This window comes from Pogoniulus pusillus, chromosome 9 (assembly GCF_015220805.1).
Source record: "Pogoniulus pusillus isolate bPogPus1 chromosome 9, bPogPus1.pri, whole genome shotgun sequence".
Lineage (NCBI taxonomy): Eukaryota > Metazoa > Chordata > Aves > Piciformes > Lybiidae > Pogoniulus > Pogoniulus pusillus.
This window is the reverse complement of record NC_087272.1, coordinates 22,868,027-22,894,820: the sequence shown is the minus strand read 5'-3', so window position 1 is coordinate 22,894,820 and position 26,794 is coordinate 22,868,027. Positions and strand designations below refer to the sequence as shown.

The window sequence follows — 26,794 nt, the reverse complement described above, 5'->3', positions numbered from 1 at the left end:
GCAAACTGGAGAGAGTCAGCAAATGATATAAAATGTAATTACTTCCTTCACATTTTGTCTGTGCTATTCTTATTATGCCCTTCTGGAGGACTACAATCTTTCCTGTACAGATGTTGACAGTAGCCCATACTCTTTTTCTTCAATAGTTTCAAATAAATATTCTTTTATAGTTAAAACAACACACCAAATATGATTTTTAAGAACCCATGTCAAAAAGTTTAAAAGAGAGACTAGAAATTGGTGATAATGATTACATTTTATAGCACACAAATACAAGACTCTCAAAGGCTGTGCAATTGAAAATACTTTTGAAAAGAAAGCTCTAAAAATAAAGCATATATAAAGCACTTTCATTTGTAAAATTTGTGCTCTAGCAAAAATGTGCAGAAATTTGAGGCATATAGAAAAGAAGCAATTTATGACTAAAAATACAGTGATTCTTAAAAAAACCCAACAAAACAAAAATCCAAAAAAATCCCCAAATGACCCATGCAATGGAAAGCTATCTGATTTTTGTAGGTTTAAACGTTTCAGACAAGGAAACAGTGGTGGAGATTTCAAAATTTCCTTTGAAAAGTTTTTCTCAATCATTTTTCTTTGAAAGACAGGAAGAGAAAAAGTTTTCCTTTCATAAGCCTGCTTACTTTAAATAGATATTTCAGGAGCATGGATTCACATCCAATTCTTTCTCCTCGTAGCTAAATTGCCATCTTGCAGATAAGGTCTCCCGTTTCAATTCTGTAGATTTTGGTGCGCTAGCTTCATAGATATGTTAGCTTCCTTCTTTTTTCTTTTTACCTCTGGATTTCTGTAAGAGCAATTATTTTAAACTCATAAAAGAGTAATAACGGAAAGCATTTACACAGTTCAGTTATGTTGTTTTTCAATCTTCTTTTTGATAAACTCAGCTCATTGAGTTCTTAATGTCTCTTATTTGCAAATTTCCCTAAATTGCAGGTTGTGACTTAATGGTTTTATTCAATACTTTTCTTAATGCTTTAATGTTCTTTTAAAATTTGGACACAGGATTTGATGCAATGTCCCTAACCTGGTCTCATTAATAACATAAAATGATAAGTGATCTTCATGCTTCTACTTTTTCAACTCTTTCCACACCATGGGATAATATAGTAGTGCTATGACAGCTGTACCACAACAGTGCTGCTGTTCAGCATGAACTCTGAATCCTTAGATTCAAACGCTCACATTCCCAATTTATTTATTTCTGAGTATCCTTCCTCTGTCTCTTTTAAACTGTTTTACTTAAAGAGACAAACTTAAGAAATGTGTTATTTTCTTGGACTCATCAGTATTTATACCTGTGTCAATGTTGAGCTTTTTCAATTCTTAGTTTTAAACCATCAATGATTTACTATTTTCTTTCCCAATTGCAGATGTCAGTGCTGAACATCATTCTTGCTACAACTCCTTACAGTAGCTTCTTGTCTAGAATTTAGGATGTGTGTGCTGATGTAGAGAAGCTGCACCTTGGCTTTTCTGGGCTGTTTCTTACTCTCTAACATTTATGTTCCACAGTAAATGTCTTCAGCTTCACCTAACACTTTCTGACTCAAATACGACTTTTGGTAGGTCATGCACTCTCAGAGACCTGTGATTCAGGGTGTTTTCCTCTGTCAGTTCATGAAGTATCGATTTGAGAGTCTTCAAGGCCTGATTCACAGTTCATCTCTCCTGAGGTTTGAGGTGGATACTGATTTATCTGACAGAATAGATCAAAGACAGTAGTTATATATAATTACTTATATATAATTACTGTTTTTCTTTTTGTGTCTATCTTTGTGTAACAGTTTATTTGGAACAAAAGTTTTTACACAAATTTTTGATGGAGTAAATTCAGTCATTCAGTCAGTAACAAATGACTTCTTAATACAATGTCTAACAACATTTTTGAGACTCTAAAAGCCACAAATGGTTTTAGTTTCACTGTATATCATAATGTTACTAAGAAATGTATTTGCATATATATTTAATGACTACTGTAACTCAAGTAGGAGTTCCACAATTGTAAAGATCTTTTAGTAGGGTCCACATGGCTGTTCACAGTGTTGATATTCCTCACTCTTGGCATGTGCAGAGCACACCTTAGAATGTCAGTGAGAGTTCTGCATGAGTATGGAAAGGAGGCTATAGGATATGACATTTCCCATGTGGCACTGAGATGAAAACTTTGCCCTAAAACAGTTCCTTCAGCCAGCTGTTGGGTTTTTCCCCCGTGACAACAGTCACTTTTGTTTTAACAGAATGTGAACCTCTAAGGCACTGTTGAAGAATACCATTTGCCAAAAGACTGTTTGATATTGGCTGAACAAAAAGTGGTGGTGGTAGTACTATTCTATGAAATATCCTTGCAACTTTTTTTCCTGATCTAGCCTTTTAATACACCACACCCAGTTAAACAGACCAGTCTTGACCAAACTCCAGATTCCATATTCACAGCTCCTGCGTAGATAACTTTATAATGGATGCTTCACTGAAAGTTTTAATAATCTCCAAAAATCCTGAGAAGGAGGTAACAGTAACCTCTAACCATGCACCTTAGCAAAATACAATCTGCATATAAAATGACAGTTAAATTAAATAACTTCATTTCTATTTCTTTGCTATTATTTTTGAAGCATAAACTAGCTTGAAAGTCAGTCTTAACTGTCCTGTTTTCCTGCTCATACAAGAATGAACTAGGTGGTTGACTGCAAAATTCACGTTTCCTTAACAAAATTTCTAACAAAATGTTTTTTTTTTTTTTTCTTTCTTTCTATTGCTGCTAGCTTGGTAGCTACAAAGGAAACAGACAGTGCAAGATCTCGTAGCATGCCAATGTCACCATCTGATTTCCTGGATAAACTAATGGGTAGGATGTCAGGCTACGATGCAAGGATCAGGCCAAATTTCAAAGGTAATTTCAACCCTAAAATTTTAGTTTTCCAATATTTCAGTATTTATTCTCCAAAAAATGCAGTTCCTGGAACAAATATGAAAATGAAGTACACACTAAAAGATGTGGGGTTTTTTTTCCATCTTTTTTTCCTATGACAGTTTATGTCAGTGATAATATGCTGTCTTTCTGTCATTTTCACAGCCTCCCAAATGCAGTTCTTTGGAAATTTAGCTTATCACAGAGTGGTATCACTGTCACTATTATTAATAGATTTGAATTGTATAATATGGTTTGGGTTTTTTTGGTTTCCATGTTGATGCTTGCTAATGGATTCTTATTTTCACCTTGGAGCCTGAAGCACACCAGAAAGCAAGTTCTGTGAAAGAGGCCAAATACTCAGACCTGCCTGTTCATAACTAAAAGGAAGAGTGTGTTAATGATATGTCCATCAAATTTCAGAGATCTTACCTTAGCTCTCTACCACCAAACCTGTTGTTTCTTTCTCTGCTCTCAGTTCTCCACTGAAACAGCAGGTTCCCAATACCTGGAACTGCCTCTTCACGTGTACCTTTTAAGCACTCATCACAAAGGAGATTCAAAAAAGTTTGAAAGTCCAATGTTTGCAAATGCAGTGATTACGCCTTCTGAGCATCTTAGTGAAAGCCATATTATCCAGACTCAGGCATGCTAAAATAGGATATTTAATGAAAGATTATTCAAAGTGTAATATTATACAAATATATAAGTGATTCTACAGACAAAGACCACCCATTCTAACTTCTACAGTCTAGGAAGTTTAGGCAAATTTATCTATTAATTTTTAGGATGCAAAGAGTTATAATAATACAGTGAAACTATATTTCATTGTATTTCTGAGTCATTAAATCAACTTATCAGTATTTTGAAAGAATAAATCTATTGTAATTAAAAATTACATTACTCTTTTCCTTAGCTGACTCCTCCTACACCTAATGTCTTGAGGTAACGAGATTTCTTCTTTCTAACATTTCACTATAAGGCAGGTTTTACTCACTGTTTACTACAAAACTTGTCTTTCAAGCAGAGAGGCCTACCTGTCACTGCCTTTCCATTCTAATTCTTATTCAGTACTAGATTTTATAATTTTTTGACATTTCCAGGGCCCAGAAACTTAAGTGGTTATGACTCTAAAGCCATTGCTATTTTGTCAGAATTTGTCCAGACTGATTCATAGGAACCAAGTAGTTTGTAAAATTACTTCCTCATCGGTAAGCCATAAACAGTTGGTGTTACATATATAAACTCATTAACCAGGATTTACTGCAGTTGGAAATGCTTTGCTTTTAATAAATTATCCATGTTGATATTTCTCAGACAATTATAAACACACACCGGCAACTCAAATACTTGAATAACAGATTTACAGCGTTGATCAATATCACAGAATCACAGAATTTCAGGGACTGGAAGGGACCTTGAAAGATCATCTAGTCCAACCCTCCTGACAGAGATAGATCACCTGTACCAGATCACACAGGAACACATTCAGGCAGGTCTTGAATATCTCCAGAGAGGGACACTCCACAACTCCCCTGGGCAGCCTGTTCCAGTGTCCTGTCACACTCACAGTGAAAAAATTCCTTTTCTTGTTTACATGAAACATCTTATATCTCAACTTCCACCTGTTGCCCCTTGTCCTGTCATTAGGCATCACCTAGCAGAGCCTGGCTCCATCCTCCTGGCACTCATCCTTTACCTATTTATAAGCATTGATGAGGTCACCTCTCAGCCTCCCTTTCTCCAAGCTAAAGAGCCCTAGCTCTCTCAGTCAGTCTCTCCTTGTAAGACAGATGTCCCATTCCCTCAATCATCTTTGTGGCTGATGACCATACGGAAGTCTGTGACTCTTAGACTTTCCTTTCTGGAAATATTTGGAAGACCATTCCAGTGCCTGGCCTTCTGGAGCATTAATGTGTCAAACAATATTTTCAAAGTAATCCAAAACTCAGTACTTCTAAAATTAACTTATATAAATGGTAGCTCTTAAATTTTTTGCTCCTTCTTAAAGTTACCTTGACTTGTTGCCACTGTATATTCATTCGCATGCAAACTACAGGTTCAACTTAAGGTAAAGCTGTACTGGGCAAAAGAAGACCTCAGGCAAAGACAAAGCACTGCAGTTTTTCTTCTTCTTTAACTCTTTGCAAGTCCTGCAAAAAGGGTTTAAAAGTGACTTTACCACTTAGCAGTTGATTTGGGGATTGAGTTTTGGCATGTGTCTTGGGCACCACGCAATCACAATCTACTGATGGGGCTATGGTGTAGAGTAGACAGATGGCATGGAGATTAGCAAATTCAATAAAGTGCTTCTTGAAAGCATTATTCAAAAGATTTACAGCCTTGTTTTGTAACTATCAAAATTTAAAGATACAAAACCTAATTTGACATTGTTCTTTTTCAAAAAGTGTACATTCTAAATCTTCTAAGACAGCTATGTAGTTTGAACAAATCTGCCCAGAATGATTCAAATCTGTCACAAAGAGTAAGTATCTCCTTAAGTGACTTTGCCACTTTATGGTTAGTTTTATTAGTCCTAGAACAATTGCTGGGCCTTAATGTCTTTTTGAGTTTTTAATCTGGCAACAGTTTTGAGAATCAGAACAAGAACTAATAAGAGAACACAGCCAATTTTCAATAATTTGTTCTTCCAATAAAATTCCAATCTAAACAAGGTTTTAAGCTACCAGTTTTAGTCATTATTTGTCTGAGTGCTCTGCTTTCAGATGAGGAATTCTGTCTGTCTGTTCTTGTATAACAGAAATAATAGATAAGACTGACAGCATTATTTTTGCAATGGGATAAAAGGTCAGAATACAAACTCTGGTAAAATCTTTGTTCCAGTTGCAAAATATTTTTATTTGCACTAGAACAAGCCCATACCAAGGTGCTTTCCTTACTCAGCTGTTCTGCATCCCAGACTATATAAGTTCCTCAGATATTGGAAATACTTCACTGTCTTTCAAATTTGGACATAAATTATGTAATCCATATGTATAAATTGTTGTACTTAGAACTAACCTGACACAGAAGAGATGTTGTACTTTTAAATCTAAACAACCCAGGCTGCACCATTGTTCACAGTCTAATCAGGTGGGATTTACAGAGGGAAATGTAACACATTCCTTGCCCTGCTATTATCGAACAGTATTCAATAATTGTTAAATTTGGAACTTCCTGAAACAGGACTTAACTTAAAAAAAAAAAAAAAATGTTTTCTGACCACTTTTGGCTGTTTACACTTTTTGGCCTTTCCAGTATTTAACGGCACTGAAATCTTCACAGTTTAGAACAGTGTTTGCTTTGAGTTTGGTGACTATTTTATGGATTTTATTGCCATAGGATGCAGTGAAAAACAGAGGAAAAAGAGTATTTCTTTTTGATCTTTGTATATTTGTGTGCTTATATATTGATCTCTACTGCATCTGTTTTCCAATGTGAAGAGTCCTGCTTTTGTGTGGCAGCATTTTACAGAATTTGTGATCCTTGACTCCTTGAGGCAGAAGAGAAATTTTGAAGTATTCAAGACAGAAGTTAATGATCTAGTCATATGGCAGACCATCTTTTTCTGTCTTTCTTTGCATTCTTCCATCTTTATTGATCACAGAGCATGCATCCAGGAAACTATCCATAACTAATCTCACCTCTTTTTCCTGTATGGAAACAATGACTCTGTATCTCACCCACAGGAATGCATAATAAGGATCATTTTGCATTTGACTTAGTCTGAATTTCACTTCTTGGTAGCTCACTATTTTGTGATTTTTCTGTACCTCCATGCACTTGGCTTTGTAAACAACCATCCTAAATAATCTTACACTAGAAGCAAAATTATATTGCTCTATCTTTTCTAGGTCATTAATACAGAACTACAAAGATTGAGTGCAAATCCATGGAGGACCTTACCAGCAACTACCTCATACTTTGAAAATTTGCTCTTTATGCCTAACATTAAAAACTTCAAAGCAAAAGCCCTGTAAGGACTACCTCTCACTTCATCAAGAGCTAACAACCTTAAAAAGCCTCTGACAGAAACACATTGAAAAGTTTTTGAAACTCCAAGGAAACTATTTTAATTAATTGAATTATATATTACAATTAAAATTAATATTTAAGTTAGAGATTGCCTTTGTCCACATACTCATCAGCTCTTCCAGTGAGAGCTTCAATAGATCTCGGTCATGTTATTTCAGCAAAAGTAATCACAGAATCACAGAATGGTAGGAACTGGAAGGGATCTCTGGAGATCTAGACCTAGAACAGGTACAGCCTGGCTTTAAACATCTCCAGAGATGAAGGCTCCACCATCTTTCTGGACAGTCCATTCCATTGCTCCATCATCCTCAAAGTTTTTCTTTATCTTTATGTGGAACACTGTGTGTACTAGTCTGTGCCACTGCCCTTTGTCCTGTTGATGGGTACCACTGAAAAGTGTCTGGCCCAACCCTCTTGATGCCCTTCTTTTAGATATTTAGAAAGTATTGACAACACACCCTCTCAGTCTGCCTCAGCCTGAATAGCCTTACGTCTTTCAGCCTCTCCTAGTAAGATGCTCCAGTCCCCTAATCATCTTCACAGCCCTGCACTGGACTCTCTCCAATAGTTCACTGTCCCTCTTGAACTGAGGAGTCCAAAACTATGTACAACACTCCAGATGTGGCCTCATTAGGGCAGAGTAGAGAGGAAGGAGAACCTGCTGGTCACGCTCTTAATGCTCCCCAAAATATCATTCTTGGTAACAAAGGTATGTGGCTGGCTCATGGTTACTTACCCAGCAGGATTCCAAAGCCCTTATTTGCAGAGCTGATTTCCAGCAGAAGAACCCATAACCTGTATTGGTGTGTGATGTTGTTTCTCCTAAGATACGAGACCCTACGCTTCCCCTTGTTGATCTCCATTAGGTTGCTCTCCACCCAACTCTCTAGCCTGCCCAAGTGCCACTGCACAGCCATTCCACCCACTTCTATACGATCAGTAGACATGCTGAAAGTACACTCTATTCCTTTGTTTAGGCCATTGATGAATACATTGAACAAGACTGGTTGCAGAATTGATCCTTGGAGAACAGTGGGGATGTTCTGTAGGTCTCCAGCTAGACTCTTTGCCATTGATCACATCAGTCCATCTCACTGTCCACTCAACTAACCTAGACTTCCTAAGTTTCCCTCTGAGGATCTTGTGGGAGACAGTGTCAAAAGTCCTGCTGAAGCTGAAGTAAAAAACATCCACTGCTTTCCTCTCTTCTATCCAGCCAGTCATACCATCATAGAAGGCTACTGAATTAGCAAAGCATGTTTTTTCCCTTTGGTGAATCCATATTGACCATTCATGATAACTTTCTTTTCTTCTGTATGCTTAGAGATGACCTCCAAAATGAGGTGTTCTCACCTCTGCAGGGATATAGGGGAGGTTGACAGGCCTGTAGTTTTGTGGGTCCTCCTTCTTATCCTTTTGGAAAACTAAAGTGGCACTGGCTTTCGTCCAGTCCTCAGGCACCCATTCTGTTTTCCATGACCTTTCAAAGTGGCTTAGCAATAGCATCTACCAGTTGACTCAACACATGTGAGTGCATCCCACTGGGATCCGTAATATTCACCTGTATGTCTTAATCACAACAACTCTTATACTTTCTACCAGTCTGGCAGGTACAGAGGTAAGGTTTACAGGGATAAAGTTCATTGTCAGCATCATCCACCATCATACCTCAAAGTCTGTTTTCTTTTTTTAATTGAACTCATACTTGCTGGATGGGGGACACATTTCCACTGATAACAAAACTGACACAGGTGATAACTGACTCAGTGATGCTTATTACTGTGGTTTTGCAAAGATTTTTATAATATATGACTTGATATTGCCTCATCCTGTCAGTTTGTTCCTGTTTGCTCTACCTGAAATGCCTTCTGAAGTCCTCACACATTCTACCATCAGAGTGGCTCCAGCATTTGACATAGCTAGCAACTGAAGAGACAAAGATTCCACTTAGTTTTTCTACACCAAGCTTCTTATCTTTCATGGATAGATTTATATCTTAATAATCTTCTCTTATCTTCACTTCCCAGATCTTGGCAAGATTCTATTTTTAATGCCTTACTGATTGTTAGCTTTTCTGTCTCTAGTGAGCTTCAGGTCTTCTTTTGTCAGTCCGGTCCTTAATGTATGTTCTGCTTGTCAGTCTTCTTGTGGTTTGCATTTCCTGTGGTTTCCTCTTTTAGCAGCTTCATTTATGGTTCTTTTTGACCATGTTTTGAAAACTTCATTTTCACTCTCTGCACTATCTTTAAGTAATCTCTTCACCATTTACAATCTGCTTTTATCCTTTTATGTTCCTTTTATCAAGTTGTTAACTATATTTCTGCAATGCTGCTTTTGAAATTGAACATCCAGATTGTGGTGATTTAGGGCTTTTTCTTCCTAAAAGTGGCTATGGTTTTTGATACATCAAACTTTAATTTAAATCACAGGACTACTTTAAACAAGATACTATCATACCAAAGTTGAAATCATGACAAATACTACCACAAGGAAGTTTTTGTAAGGAAATCTGCCTTGAAGACAAATTATCTAAGATTGCCAGGAAGCAGTGTTCTCTCTGACAGTTTTTAGTGACTCTGCCTGGTTTTGTTACTGGTTTTGATTTTTTTTTCCTTGATCATTTTTAGGACTTGTCAGTGTCAAAATTTACTGAATTCTAGGACTACAGATATGTTAGATATGCTCAACAGCTCTAAATAAGTAACCAAGTATCAAAGTGAAAACAGTGTCAAAGTGACTGCAGAGTGATAATTCCTTACCTGTGAATTCTGCTCCATAAGTGTAGTCTTGTGTATTATTAATGGTTGAAGTACACATAGTGATTTTTTTCTTCAAATTGCCATGAAGTACATCAAAACAATGATTGTCTTGAGGAAAGAAAATTCAGTGTTCCAACTTGTGTCCTGCTGGTGGAGTTTTAAATGGATGTATGGATTCTTCATGTATTTGATATCAAGTACATTGGTCACTTTAGATTTTGCTAGCTGCAAACCACAAGCAGAAGCAGACAACTTCCTACTTCAGCAATCCTAGAAAAAAAATATTGCATAAGGGTTAATAAGAGCAGAACTCAAATTCCCTGTATAGTTCCTTCATTATTAATGACTGCTTTGCTCTGCTAAAAGAAACCAAGCTGAACCAGGTTATTGATATAAGAATATCAAGGTGCAAGAGGGTGACAGAAAAACCTTATGATGGAAAAATCTTGTTTCCATTGCACATAGAATAAAGTTGATAAAAAATAATAGAGCAATTCACAGGCTCTACCACAATGTCATTTATACAGAAGCTTTCAGAGAAATAATTTAAAACCTTCTCCAAGAAGAGATAATTTTTTGTTCTCTTATCATCGTGACTGCTCTGACACTACTGATGCTTCACAATTGCAAGATAAGACAGAGCAACAGTTGACTGAAAGCCTGTGGTAACAAAAAAATCAGTTTAAATAGATTCTTAGCCTTTTTGTGGATTTAAGAGAAATGAGAATAAAATCGAAGCCATTTTTTCTTATCTGCATTTTTCCTGTAAACACTGGTGATAAGAGCAATAATAATATATTTTTGTAACCAGTCATGACAGATAACATGAAAGAGAGCAGCTGCTTAGAGTGAAAAAAGTCACTTTTATATCTAATTGTTGTAACAAGTGACATATAGTTCTTATTGAAACACATAAAAATGTTTTTTACTATCTATTTCAGATGGAATTTTGATTATTTTGTCTAGAATCATCTGCACAATTTTATAACAAAATTTCTGGGTGTTTGGTTTTTTGTTTTTTTTTTTTTTTTTAACTCATAGAAGTGACCAGTCAGGTAGTGTACCTTAGAGAAAAACCAAAAGGAAAATTATTAGACAACTTTCAATTCAATTTTGCATTAAATAAAGTGTGAATGTAGAATTATTTCCTCTTAAACCAATAAACATTGTTTCCTAATGGTTTGTATTTTACAGTCACTGTATAACCAATGATTTTGGAACAAGAACTGGTGTTTTTTTTCTCTTTTGCAGGCCCTCCAGTTAATGTCACATGCAACATATTTATAAACAGCTTTGGATCCATTGCAGAGACAACCATGGTAAGATATTTTACCTCAAACAACATTTAAAGTTCAAGTTAAATATGGTCAGTGAGCTCAAATGCTAGCTAGGGCTTCTCTTCACCAGAAGCTAAATGAAGAAGGAAATCCACATCTCTGAGCAGAAAATGAGAAAATTTACTTTGGTGATTTATCTTTTTAGACAGAAAATCCACCTTATACCATCCATCATAGCTCCGTAATTTTTATCTGACAGTTGTAATGAACTGATTTGAAACTAATTGGTTTCTATAGTGTTCAAAATTTCCAACCAGAAAAATGTCAATTCATTAAGTTATTTAAGTATTTTAGAATTCTGTTATATACAGTGTATAGGGGGATGTATACTTTATTTTTAAAGTCCTTCTTCCATAGACCTATTGCACAGATCCAGGTAGATCGCATGAGTTGCTGTCTGCTTATCCACTGATGCTGTAACTACATCATAGAAAGCCTTTAAGTTCATCAGGCATGATTTGCTCTTGGGAAAGTCGTGTTGGTTACCACCAATCACCTCTTCTTCATTTTCTGTATGCCTTAGCAAAGTCTTACGGACGATCTGCTGAATGATCTTGCCAGGCACAGAGGTGACACTAACTGGCCTATAGTTTCCAGGCATTTTTTCCTCCATAAAAGTGCTTTACATATTTTAAAGTAAGGCAAATAAGCAGTTTTGGAAACTGTTACACAGTAATTTGGGGACAGAGAAAGTTTAAACATAAAGGCAAAGGCAGAATTGAGAAAATATAGAAATATGAAGGGGTTTATAAGGTCAAAATATAGCAAATTTTAAAAAATAACAACACCCACCCCCCCCAACAAATTAAAAAAAAACAAAAGACTAAGCAAAGCCATCCTTCTGAGTTACAAATAAGAGCAAAAAGCCAGAACTTTGAATATAGCCAAGGACCTGTAGCAAGGAAATCAGTAACAAATTCATAAAGTCAAATACTTATGCCACCTATCTCAAAACTGATACTCACAGCCTCATCTACCTTGGAACACAATAGATGTTACTGAGAAAGCAGATTTTTGTTTCAGGTAAAAAATTACTTTAATTTGCATTTGGGTGCCTTGCCATGTTGCAAATCCTAAACAGATTGACATGACATTCTAGGAGATTTATTCAGGTTCTATCAGAGGATTAAGCAATACCCACATGATTAGAATAGTGCTCCACAGCTACTTTTTCATGGCCAGCTTTTTTAATCTGGTGCAAAGCAGAAGACAGACCACAAGGTCAGTAAAGGGAAAATATCCAGCAATTAGATCACTATGAAAATAATATTAGAAAACTCAAGTTGCTACCACTTAGAAAAATATCCTGAATTTGTAAAGAGAGTGTCCGAGTTCCCATCTCAAGTGTGACATGTAAAAACATTTCCTATCAGCACAATTCTGTAAACCAGGTCAATACTTTGATTTAGCAGTGAAGTTACAATTCCTTGTTGCCTTGAAAGCAAAATAAAATAGTTGAGACAGACTACAAAGTGATCTGCAACAAACGGCTCCAGGTAAATATTAGACCACATCTGGTCAGAACCACAGGGGTTTTTGTTCTATCGATTATACGTATTCAAAAACCTAACAACTAAGCTCAACCTTGACCTTAGGACAAATGCTTCCTTTGTGATACTGGTATGGTGTTTGCAATGTACTCATTGGTACAGTTCAAAATAGGCTTTTGCTTGTGGTCAGCAGCTGCTGACATCTCAAGAGATTCAAATCCTCCATTGCTGAAGAACAAATGCTTTTGTGTAGATAGGACTTTTAATTGAGTGTTTAATTGGTTTTACTTCTCCCCAACACTGAAAATGAGCATCTTCTGAAAAACATTACACTCTTTATTTTGTAATTTAGTTCTAAAGCATCTTCCATTATTTTACAAGATTAATTTCTGTGTTGAACAAATCAACTTACCGCACTTCAGTATTTTACCAGTTATCATTATTTTACCAGTTTCCTTTACTTTAATCCTTAAAAATCAAGTACTTAAGTCTTAACATTTATTCTAAATCTTTGTGCATAGAATGACTCATTAGAACAATTTATTAGTCGTAAGAAGGGTTTATATATTCTTGATAAACTATTCTTTCAAGCAGTAAGCACAAGAACTTAAGTAATTAGCAAGTGCAGAATAAAACCTGGCCACTAAGTAGTACGTTGGCGTCTTGCTGGTATCTAAAACTACCAGCTGAGTAATGAGAATTGCACATAATCTGTTAGCTGCACTTCCTTCTTTACTGTCGTTACAGTTGCACTTGGCACTGTCAAATTCTTTCTTCCAGTCTCTCGTTCGCTGTTCTTTCACTGATGGTTAAAATCTTTGAGCTCCCTCTGTTGCTTCGGTTATGCATAACACAGTAAACAAGAAAACTGTTTAAAAAACCAAGCAAACCAGGATGGGCTGCAAACCAGCCCAGTGGTGGCTTTGCGTTACTGGACTTGATGGTTCTCAGTAAGGAACAGGAGCTTCTCAGTGTGCAATGGGAAGTTAGTGTGCAGCAGGAAGCAGCTTACACACAAGTGGGTTCACTTAAACTCACACACTGGTTCTAACTGATCAGAAGAGATGGTCAAACCAAATAAAAAAGGACCTTAATTTAGTTTACAGCTTGAATCTCTGTAAGTTGGTTCTTTTTTAATTTTACTTGGTTGGGGTTTTGGGTTGTGTTTGTTGTGTTTGCATAGTTGGGAGGTCTGTTTGTTTATTTTTGTTTTGTTTCTTTAGGTTTTTTTGGGTAATGTTTTTTGTGTGTTTTATTTTAAACACATTTTTTTCAACTTCTTGAGAGTAGGAATTACAGTTAGTTCACATTCAATTTCTTTGTTTCAAAAGGCAAGTAAGATGGTTTGTAGTGGGTAAAAGGATCTTACAAGAAAGCTGTGTTCTGCTTGAAACTAGGTCATTTTATGTGATCATATGTGGAACTTAATTAATATCATATATGCTCTAAGGAGGTAGAGGAAAATTAAATCACAGTCTAAAACTCTCTAAGCAAAATTTCATCAGCAGCATGACTTAAGAGTCAGGCCTTGCAAGCCTTCACATGCTGTTGAGCTGAATGGCAGTACCTGATCTGTATCCCTCTGAACAGTATGCACAAAGTAAGGATATCAGAAACATTAAACAAGAGATTTTTAAAAAAATTGAAAACCTAGAGCAAAATACTCATTTCATTATGTGACATTAACATAGCATATTTAACACAAATATGCATTTTACTTAAGATAAATAATGACATATAAAGGCATTCTTAACACTAAAAATCTCACAAACTGATCAGATTGCTTTGTCATGTTAAATGTACACAAGCAATGTGGAAATTATCACAGTATCACAGTATCATCAGGGTTGGAAGAGACCTCACAGATCATCAAGTCCAACCCTTTACCACAGAGCTCAAGGCTAGACCATGGCACCAAGTGCCACATCCAACCTTGCCTTGAACTGCCCCAGGGACGGCGACTCCACCACCTCCCCGGGCAGCCCATTCCAGTGCCCAATGACTCTCTCAGTGAAGAACTTTCTCCTCACCTCGAGCCTAAATTTCCCCTGGCACAGCCTGAGGCTGTGTCCTCTCGTTCTGGCGCTGGCCACCTGAGAGAAGAGAGCAACCTCCTTCTGGCCACAACCACCCTTCAGGTAGTTGTAGACAGCAGTAAGGTCAGCCCTGAGCCTCCTCTTCTCCAGGCTAAACAATCCCAGCTCCCTCAGCCTCTCCTCGTAGGGCTGTGCTCAAGGCCTCTCACCAGCCTTGTCGCCCTTCTCTGGACACGCTCAAGCATCTCGATGTCCCTTCTATAAAGGGATAAAGATGTCAATAGACTGTTCTTCTATGAGTTTAGAAGGTAGAGTATTTAACATCCTTTATTTTGTCATAAACTTGTCTCTGACACCGTGTCAGACACAGACAAGGTTTTTCCGGGTTCTAGTGCATCTGCAGTTGTGTAATTTGTTACATGACCAGATTAATGCATGCAAATCTCCCTGCTGAACCTTCATTCCAAGCAGACAGCATCATACCACTCTCCTCAAACACAGAATCTCTTTTCTGTGATGCACAGAAATTTTATAGGATGCAACCAAGGTGTGCTTGAAAGGGCACACTGTAATGAATGTATGTATGGATTAACAAACAGAATAATTTGTTTTCAAATTTGAAACAAACAAAACAAACAAACCTTTACCAGTCGATTTTACAAGCAGCAATGCAAAACATTGTTCAGTGCAGATTGGCTCTGAAACTTTCAGTCTAGCACAACTTTTTAGAATTCAGATACAGTGTTGTGGAAGATACCAGACAAAATGCTCACTGGTATTACAACATCTAAACAGCATGATCAAGCAGAGGAGGACAAGGAAATGTTAAACAAAGGTAGCACAGCCATCTGTCTCACCAAGTTACAAGGTGTGGCATGGTGCCAGCTGCTTGCAACATCTGGTGTAGGTGGTCATGCATATTACTAATGAGTATTGGAAAGAAGAGCTATTTTCAGGTGCCTACTGAGAAGACCAAATGTAGTTCTGCATAAAAAAGAAGGCAAAAGAAAAAGTAGGATCAGTATCTGATTTACCGACAAAATGTAATAGATGCTGCAACAGATGGATAGGTTGAGTCATGCTATTTCTAGAATAGGCAAGTACAGCTGATACTGAAAATAATGATATCAGGTACCAACAGCTGAATTTCAAAACTGGGGAAAGCTGATTCTCTACTAACACTGAAAAATATCCTTCCACAACTTGTAAAGAGGGGTGATCTCACTGTGTTTATCTCCTGTCCTCTGTGAAGCTTATGAGGAGGATTGTGCTATTCTATACCTGTTCCTAGCTTTCTCTGTGTTATGAAAAGCTTCCCATATTCTTTCCTGATACCTATACTGGAGTGTTTTGGTTTCTTTTTAAATATAGTAAAGATAAAACAAAAATAAATAAATCAAAGTAACCAGCCAATTTGTTTAAAAAATATCCTCAGTATAGCTGTCTCAAGGTGGATATTAAGCAATGGAAATTAAGCTTATCATCATATAGGGATTGTGACCTCAACTCTCATGATCACTAACTGGAGTTAAGTCCATAAATTCCTATCTATCACTGTAGGAATATAGCCTTTCTCACTCATTTTTTGCATGAACCTGCAATTTACTGACACATTTTACATAGACAAAAACTACAGTTGACTACAGAATAACTGTTAAATGAACATGAATTAAGGAAATAAAATATTTTCAGATTGCCATTTTTGTTCCTAATTTCTGTTCTTGAGTCTGGTAAGCATATGCTGAAAAAATTCTCCAGTATAAACATTTTACATGAGGCATTACCCTTGAAACTCTTTCCTTGAATCAGTATGACTTATTTTGGCATCATTTAAAAATTCAGTTGCACTCTCATGCCTTCACTCCATTCTGAATACTTCATGCACTCTGGGTGTGCATTTTTAATTACAATAGCCAAAGTAATCACTCAGCACAAAGAGCTCTGTTCTCAGATATTTTATGCATCATACCCATACTGAAAAAGATACATCTTAAATCATATTCAAAGAAGTTGAAACACTGTTAAAATACTTTAAAAAGGAAAAAAAAAAAAGATACAATTTATCAAAAGAGCTTTCAAGAATCTGGTTTTCTGCATAGGATATTTCCTTTTCCAAAGAGAATATGCTGCCTGCTATCAAATACAGTCATTAAGAGCTGGTAGAACAAGCATTGTGAGACCACAATTCAGGCTTTAGTTTTCTTTAAAAGCCAATACAATCACAAGAAGGTGTGGGCCAACAGTGTATTTTTCACTGACATGCCCCTCCCTATGTCATTGGTGGCATTACAAAGATGCTGCCAGACATTGCCCAACTCTTCTCCCCTCCAAATCCGTCTATATTTTAATACAAATATACATAATACCAAATCTCACCATATCTGAGACAGTTTGATTTCTTCAACAGCACAAAATAACCCTTGTGACTCCAGAACCTGCCTCACTTTCTCAGCAGGTCAGTCATCTCCTACAGCAAACAGAATGGATCCTGTACCTTTGTTCACTCCCAAAACACTTTTCTTTCTTCAGCTCATTAACCGTCTTACCCAGGAAGATCCACACTTGGATTCACCAAACAGGTGCCTCTAGACAGGGATCTAGAGATTGTCATCCCTCTCTCCTCTTCCCTAATTTCAAATAATCCCAGCTCACAAGCTTCTCTGCTTCTGTGTCTAGAACTCTACCTTGCAGGGGCTTTTATTTTCTCAACACAGAATCACAAAATGGTAGGAATTGGAAGGGATTTCTCTTCAAGTCCCCCTGCTAAAGCAGGTTCACCTAGAGCAGGTGGTTGCACAGGATCACATCCAGGCTGGCTTTAAGATCTACAGAGAAAGCAGCTTCACTGTCTCTCTGGGCAGCCTATTCCACTCAAAATAAAGTTTTTTGCTTTTGTTTAGGTGGAACTTATTGTGTTCCAGTTTGTGACCATTGCTCCTTGTCCCATCACTGGGCACCACTGAGATGAGACTGGCTGCATTCTCGTGACGCCCATTCTCTCAATATTAGTGAGCTTCATCCAGGGCAGTCAGCATAGCAAAGCCAGCAAGCACCAGCTCCCTCTGGCTACAGCCTTCTCCACATTTTGGACAGATCCCAGCTTATAAACCTCTACAAATTAAAACAACCAAAAAAGACAACAAAACAACAACAACACACACACCCAAAACCAACCAACCAACCAAACAACAAAACCAAAACCAACCCCACAAACCAGAAACCAAACCCGAAACTTGCTCAAGGCATTTCATTTCACAGTTAGGAAGATACTGAAGGATGAATTAAAACTAAATACATTGAATACATGTAACTAAGGAAATGTATGTATTCATTATTTCCTCTTTACCTGTTTTTAATGATAGACAATAATGAAAAATCTTCAGAAGCACTTCCAAGGCATCTGAATTTATTCCCTTGCTTTAAAAAATAAGCTTCTTTGTTTGTTTGTTTTTACACTATCTGATCTTTTAGTCACTAGATTTCTTCTTCACTTAATCGGTTTCCCAATGGTAAATGTATTGGAACAGATGAACACATGTAAGCCAATTCATTGGCATAAGAGGATTAAAGAAAATTTCTGTTCTTTTTCCATTCATAACCATTGTGCTACAATTCATCATCTCTCACATGCATTTTTTTTAGTTGCTCTATCTTCTTCCATAGATTTAAACTGCATGAATCATAGGTTTTGCTACTTAGCTCTTAGTAATATTGAATTGGTAGAATGCTAAAAAATTGATGGTGCTACTTAGTCTTTATCAGTTCCCTGTGTTACAATATATTTCCCCATTTTTGTGAATGTTATGGAACAGACTACTCAGACTATTTCAGAAAACTGAATATATAAAATACATCACTTGCATGTCTTGCCAGAATATATATGATATATGATATATAGTAAGAAACAAAGCCCTTTTCAAAGCATATGTTTGTACTTTACACAGTTAAGTCTTTTATTCATTTTAGAAAATTTTACTGCAGTTTTCAGATATTTATCCTGACTATACAGTGGAACAAGATTGTTTTCCAGCTTAGCAAAACGTAGAGGAAATGTTCCATATCTGTGCCTGTGATTACTGTTCTGATATCACTATTACATACTATGGGTATTTGAGATGTAGCAAAATAGGGTTAGGACTGTTTTTCCAATAAGCACCCTCTAGTTCTACCCTCTTCATTTCATATCTAGGGGAAGTCCATTAACTTGACATTTCTTTCTGTCTTGATACTAATCTAGGTACATGTGCTTTGGTTCAAATGGTTAATTTCTTCATGAAAGGAGCAGGTTAGCAAGTGGGTACTGAACGGAATTTATGTCTGCTCAAGTTTTTAGTTGCCTAAGCATATTTAGTGGGTTTAGAGACAGATTTAAAAATTCTGGCCCCCATGAGTTTTGTAGGCTTCTAGACATATCATAGGTTTGAAGGAGACATGCATCTTATTGGCCCAGCTGCCAAAAGGCAGAATATCATGGGGCTTTTAAAATACGACTAGATGTCTTTGTGTGGACAAACAAATCTTTTCCCTTTCAACAAAGATTTCCTCTATTTGACCATCCAGTCACTCACTGAAACCAATCATAGTCTAGCTGCTAACAAATAAAATGTGTTAATAACAATATATGATATATAGCACAAAAACAAAAAAAATCTGAACAAATTAATAATTTCAGAGAAACTCAGCTCTTCACTTAGCAAGAAATGCCTTCTGTTACAGCAAAAAAGAAAAAAAAATCTTCAGGGACATATTATCTTCCTGAAGAAAATAGAACAGAATCTTTTGTCAACTAAGAATATTGCAAAGACCAATGAAGACAGAGACTTAGTGGGACAGAGACTTAGTGGATGATGTTTGTGCATATAATTGCCATGTCCATTTTAATCTAATCTCTTATACTATTGCTTGAAAGTGCAAACATTTTTAAAGCCCCTGAGCTAAAGCTTAAAAAAAGCAATTACACTGAACAAGTCACAATATGTAATTTTAGTGTGATGCATCAGGAGTAGGGAACACACAACTTCCATTAAGAATGGAAGTAGTATATTCCGTCTTCAAGTACTAAATATTCTATGACATGCATTAAGAGCAGTGACAAACATCATTATACAGCATGATGGTACTGTGTTTTATTATTTTAAGAGCAAATATCCTATGCATTAACTAGTTTTGGCTTTTGTTCTAACAATTATTTCTGAGCATAGAAAATTAAATATGACCATTGTTACAGATAATAAACTAGAAAAAAACACTAACATTAACTAAACCTGTCCATTCTGCAGTCTTTCTATCCTAAAACTTACGGAAAATAAGTGGATTTTGTAAGACACAAGATTTTGAATGTTTTGTAATAAAGACAAGTGAGGCAGAAGTTAAAGGAGCCCTTACAGAAACTACTGACTATATTCTCCTTCTTTTAACTATAGGCTGAATAGTAGAGATTGAAAACTCTGTACTAATAAGCATCCTGTAATTGACCCTATATTTTCAGTATGGAAAAGAATGAACCGGAATAGTGACATAACAGTTCTCATCCTCCAAATGAGCAGTGATGGTGAGATATTACTCAGAGGAAAAAAAGGCAAGTCACGTTCATCTGTCCAAGGAAGAACACTAACAGGGACCATACCACTTCAGAATCCAAGGCTACCAAAGCTGGATACTTACCTAGGAAGAACACTTGGTGCACAAGTTGTGTATATGCCTATTTGCTGAACTCTGAACTTTGATTTTGTGTTTGAGGTATCTCATTAGAGGTAGCAATCTTGAATCATAGAATGGTTTGGGTTGGAAGAGAACTCCAAAGGTCATCTAGTCCAACCCCCCTGCAGTGAGCAGGGCATCCTCCACTAGATCAGGTTGCTCAGAGCCTTGTCAAGCCTAACTTTGAATATTTCCAGGAATGGGGCCTCAACTAGCTCCCTGGGCAATCTGTTCCAGTGTTGCACCACCCTCACAGTAAAGAACTTCTTCCTAACATTCAATCTAAATCAAATCTTCTCTAATTTAAAACCATTGCCCCTCATCCTATCACTACAGGCCTTTGTAAACAGTCTATCTCCATCCCTAGTTTAACTACTTCTTTGTTCTATTTACTATTTCTAGTTGTGTCAACTTCAAGTGAGTATCACTAGGCAGTTATTGGAGTGAAACTGCAATGGAATTAGGCAAAATTTAAATACAACTTTTACAAAACTCTTCACAGGACACCCACCTGGACACTTAGGAGTTCAGAAGCATAAGAAAAACAAAAGCAAACAAAAACCACCCATCACTCTGAAATATTCAAAATATTAACAAACAAGCGAACAAAAAACCCCACCCTGATTTTATAGGACAAAAACAGCTCTTCATCCAAAATCCATCAATCTTTTCTGAACAGCTGAAGTAATTTCCTAAATCTTGCTGAAATCAGAGACAAGTTAGCCCTCACTCAAATCCCTAAACCATCTGGCCTGTTCTACTTAATGGCGGGGGTAAGAGTACCCACCATTTTCAAACTACTCTAGGATTAGAGCATTTCATCTGGGAACCAAATGGGCCTTGCTGCTCATCCTCAGCCTGTAACAGCTCAAATAAAGACATCCTAATCACCAATGAAGCACTTAGCCAACTAACTTGAGGCAGAACTCTTATTCCAGGGTGATAACAGTAAAGTTATCCTCAGATTTACCCACTGTCAAAAAAGCATGTTAAGGTGTGAGTGAGATAGCAATATCAGAGAATCTGAGCAGTAAAAATTGTGTTGTATATCAGAGCAGTAGCTTTTGAGGCATAGCAATGAGAACAAGAAAGCAAACCTGAGAGAAGACAACTGTGATGATTTATAATCAAAGCCTTGCATACCATTGCATTAGTATAACAAATCCCCAAATCATTCTTCATTTTGAGAAATTTTCTCTGATGGCTTTCTAAAGAAAGAAAAGATCTATCTATGGTTACCAGAAAAGCCTGTTATGGGGAAAAACATGTCCTAGAAAGTGCAAAATAAAAAAGTTAGCATTGTCCTTACTGCTGTTCCACCTCCAGGCTGGCTTACCCTGCCCCCCAGCAGGAAGGTTGGAAATAGATGATCTTAAAGGTCATTTCCAACTCAAACCATTCTATGATTCTATGATTCATCTGGTTTAGAAAATAACCACTTTCTGCTTGATTTTCCATCTTATTTTCCTTTTAGCCTTAACATTTTTTAATTTTTATGTAATATTATAGAAAAAATAGTAAAGGTAAACACTTTAATAACCCTGCTGCAAATTATTTAGCACATTACATACAGGTTAAGAAGTCAAAGTACACTGAAGATAAAATGCATAAGGTAGTCATAATATTTTATACCACAAATATCATGTGTTTTTCATATACTCAAGAAACAAAATGTAAAATAAGTGACACATGCTCTACAACATTCCTCTTTAGGTTATGGGATGGCAGATGTTGACATTTCCCTAGCAACTGAAGACCTGATAACTTAGCACCTGCTGAGTTTTGGGTTTTTGTTTTTGGTTGGTTTTCTTTTGAGAGGGCAAGGAGAAGAGCAATCACGGACTTGGACAACTGAGTGACCAAATAATCTCATTCTCTATGAAGTGATGATCAAATTCAATAAAACAAATAGCCCTCTGTAGTTACAAAACTGTATTTACTTTGTAATCTCTTGAAAAGTCACTGGTTACATTTTTAGGCTAGGATTACCTTGGATCTTGCTATTGCTGATATATATTCCTCTCCCTTGCAATATTTACTTAAATAATTTTTTTAAAACTATTGTAGCCTTCATGATGCTAGTAGTTCTCTCTAGTTCTGCCCTGACTTTTACTCCAGGTCACCCTGCTAAGTTTCATTCCTTCCGTCTTCATGTGAGCAACTGTTTCCAGTATGATAGAATCATAGAATCAACCATGTTGGAAGAGACCTCCAAGATCATCCAGTCCAACCTATCACCCAGCCCTATCCAGTCAACTAGACCATGGCACTAAGTGCCTCATCCAGTCTTTTCTTGAACACCTCCAGGGACGGTGACTTCACCACCTCCCTGAGCAGCCCATTCCAATGTCAAATCACTCTCTTTGTGAAGAACTTCCTCCTAACATCCAGCCTATACTTTCCCCAGCACAACTTGAGACTGTGTCCCCTTGTTCTATTGCTGGTTGCCTGGGAGAAGAAACCAACCCCCACCTGGCTACAGCCTCCCTAGGATCATATCCAGCTTTTATTACAAGACACCACAGTTACCAAGTTAAAGAACTGTTCTTGACAAGAGCAACTTCTTTCCTTAGTGCTTTTAAATGTACTCTTAGCTTTACACTAAGTCTCTAAGATTTCCATGTTAAAATTTTATAATGAGGTAGAACAAATAAATCAAGAATCACTTGACTTTTGCAAGACACAAGTCTAGATTTCACTTAGATATATTAATTAAAACTATAATAGTACTTGGAACTGCAATAGATACAGTTCTGGAAAGTTATTAATTTATACGAGAAAATTTGATTACTAGGTTCAAATAACAGCATTCAAAAAATATGAAGCAGGTGATATGCAATGCTGAAACAAAGAGCACATTTTGGATACTTGCTTTTGCATATCTCATGGATCCAAACAGATTCCACACACAGTGCATATTAAAAATGCATTGAAGAGGCCAGTGAAAGTTAGGCATTATGCAGAAGTTCCTGTGCAGGTTCTGTATGCTATGGGAACATAGTTCTATCTGGATCAGCTCAAACGGCCACAGGAAGAAGAAATCAACATATTCTGTACATATTTTAGATTTCACTGTGTGCTGGAAATTGTGAATCAAACTTAGTACTGGAATCCACAATGGCTTCAGCATAGAGAGAGAACAAGTCCCTGATCTCCCAGGTTTTATATTAGATGCCTGTGAAGAAAATGAACAATATCGTCACCCTCTAAGTTCACACGGTGGCTAAGGGTTTTGAAGGACAGTAGTGCAAGTGCAGTGCAGCCCATAAAGTGCCTTCATTTCGTGGGACTAGTGTACAGCAGCTGTTCAGATATGTCAGCCTTGAGGTTATAGAAGTGGCTGTGGAAGTCACCACAACTTAAATGATGATTTCTCTCTCCCCTCAAGGAACCTCCCCATGACAGAGTTATTTGAGTTGGGAGACACTCCTCCAGGCAAGTTGCACATGAGAATAGTAATCCTATTGTAGGAAAACAAAGCAATTCTCACAGTCTAATTATGGTTGCTGTGTTTGCATCAGACAACCTGCTTGTTTAGAGCAGTTAAGCCTTAACGCTCACAATGTGTAATTATAAACCAAGATGATGAATACCTGTCTTTCATACAACAGCAGTCAAGCGTGAGACTTTCTTTTTGACAGATTAAGGATCTTTGTCTTGTAGTGAATAATGAGAACCACGTTAAGCTACTTTACAGGGAAGAGAATAATGAAAAATAGCTTCAGTTGCTTCACTGAATAGTTTAACTAGGATTTCATCTTATGAGTTGGAAACAAACCAATATTTTAGGCAAACTGACATACAGAATGACTTCATATAAGCTATAATGAATTCCTCCATTTGTCTTCCTCCATTATTTTCATTTCATCTTTTTTTGATACATTTTTCACCTTCCTTATGCATATGAGAAGAGTTTTATTCTCTAAGTAATCCTATTCATGAACTCATCATATTCTGTAGAGAAAAGCAGAGTAAGTAGACATACTTTATGTTATACAAATCAAAAGGTAAAGCTTGCATTTTTCTGAAGTGCAGCCAAAATCCTGAGAGCAGCAGTATTCATACCCAGTGCCCCAGGTTTAGACCTAATGTTTACTTCAGAGCAAGTATGCCTCATGTTGAGACAGGCATTAGAACTGTCACTGGTCTCCTGCTTCTTCCTGGTGTTTTCGTTATATACAGGAGCTGTACTGGTACTACATGGTCTTTAGCATGTAATGCAAATAAATTAGGGTATTTTAGGAAGGATTATGTCCTCTTGATGCATGGAAGACACCAAAAGCTCTGTTCTATGAACACTGAGTCACAAGTTTGTCAGAGTCTTGTCTCTCCTTAAAAAATGTTGATTTCTACATCTGTACAAATCCCTGGCTCTGTTTTCATCACACCATGGTGTTAATTATGCAAAATAGCAACAACTTCTCTTAATGAATTTTTAATGGGTCTCAAAACTGTCATTAGCCATGACATTCTTTTCTGAAAGGGACATTAGCAAAAATCAACAATTTTTTTTTCTTTTTTTTTCTTTTTTAAAATGCTAATGAGTAGCAAATCCTATGCTTTTGCCACCTGACATTTAATATTATAGGATTCCATTTGGCCTTTTTATGTCTGCTGAAAACAATCTGAAATAATTTGATTTCAGATGGGGAATTGAGGCAAAAAATGTTGTGGGTCTAAAGTACATAAAGATTAGTGAGAGAAAAACTCACTGCTGGAGAGGAAAGTGGGGATGCCCCCACCAGATGCTAGGTACAAAAAGGTAACTATAAAACTCTGTACACTTCTCTCATTTTAACAAAACTATGGCAGGGGTAGAATTCTATGGAATTATATGCACTGTAAGTGGAGGTTGGATTTCTTTGAGATTGTCCTGAAATACATCTTTATTCTTATCCATTGTATTCCTAATAATATAAATAAGTATCATGCTAGCATTCAGCTAAGTAATTCTTTTGTCATCCACAAATGGACAGGGGATTACATGGCTAAAAAATGAAATAAAAGCTAAATCCCTATGTTTGATAAAGCTTTGTTTGCTTTCTCTTTCATTCAGGATTACCGAGTGAACATCTTTCTCCGTCAGAACTGGAATGATCCTCGCCTTGCATACAGCGAATACCCAGACGACTCCTTAGACTTAGATCCATCCATGCTGGATTCAATTTGGAAACCTGATTTGTTTTTTGCCAATGAAAAAGGTGCCAACTTTCATGAAGTTACAACAGATAATAAGCTGTTACGAATTTTCAAAAATGGAAATGTACTTTATTCTATCAGGTGAGTCTCTAATCAAATTATTTTTTTCACATAGAGGCTCAAAAATATACCTAAGAATTACCAAGATGTCTTCAGTTGCTGGGCATTCAGAACTATCACAAAAGCAGTTATTCTTTAATACAAAACTTTGTCAGTACTACTGCTCATTGACAATACTAGAACAGAAAATTATCCCTCTTTAGCCCTATTCATAGTGAAAGCAGTAAGAAAAGTATCCTTCCTATTCTAAAATACAGATATTAAGCCTAGAGGAGCTAGGCTATTTGCACAGAGCAAATAATCCTCAAGTATTATAAACTGAGCTGACCTCTGTACAAGTTTCAAATGCTGTGGCATCCAGTGTTTGTTTTCACTTTTTTTGGGTACTGCAATTGGACTTCAACATGGAAAAACAACCAGCTGGAGAAAGCATGACATTTAAAGAATAGTTCACTTACAGATGGAAATGGAGAGAAAAGTGGAAAGTAAACTCTTTAAAGTGTTTAAAAAGCTGTAAGCAGCAATCACAAGTATTGACAAAACCTAGTTATCCTACTTCTTTTCTCCCCATTTTCCTTTTATTAATACAGACATTAGTGTCTTCAAAAACTTCACCTAGTTGGAAACACATCAGATGTAAGTGTATTAATGTCTCATTAGACATTATAGAAATTTGGTATTAGTACAATGACCTACTTGTATAAAATGTTACATTTTTCAAAATAGATACACCTCTTGTCCACTTAAGTGTTTTGCCTTGCATGCTTTCACGACACTTCATTAATAGGTAACTGGACTTTTTGAACAGCAATCTGTAAACAGTTTGTATACCAAGAGAAAAACATTTGTGACTTATATGGTTGTATGAGTGGCACGGGAGTTTCCTTTCTCCCTTCTTCCAGTGCAAGTGTGCAGCCTCTTGTCAAACTTACACAGAGAAAAGGTTGGGTTAAAATTCCTACAAGCATTTCAGATCCATAAGGAGTTTAATCTGCCAGCTGGGAAACAAAATCATTCTTCAGTGTCATAACATGCATTCTGTTACTAGAAACAGATGGAAAGCAAGTAAAAAGGATTCCTTCTCCAATTCTAAGTAGGAAGTAGAGCTAAATCAATTATCTCCAGACTGAATCACCCTGAGAGCCACTGGCAGTTGCTCCACTCTAATCAAATAACTATTCCTTCTTGTCCTACTCCCTCCAGATATGTACACTCTGGAGTATAGACACCATCACTCAGCTGAAAT

General features: G+C 36.7%; 1 protein-coding gene across 2 annotated transcripts in view; it reads left to right on the top strand.

Moving 5' to 3' along the window:
* Positions 1 to 26,794, top strand: part of GLRA3 (glycine receptor alpha 3) — a 72,158-nt gene that overhangs the window by 17,353 nt on the left and 28,011 nt on the right. For both annotated transcript variants that reach the window (XM_064148877.1, XM_064148876.1), the window contains exons 2-4: positions 2,787 to 2,914; positions 10,978 to 11,045; positions 25,346 to 25,569. In XM_064148877.1, the coding sequence (XP_064004947.1) occupies positions 2,787 to 2,914; positions 10,978 to 11,045; positions 25,346 to 25,569 (420 nt within the window). The remainder of the gene's footprint in view (positions 1 to 2,786; positions 2,915 to 10,977; positions 11,046 to 25,345; positions 25,570 to 26,794) is intronic.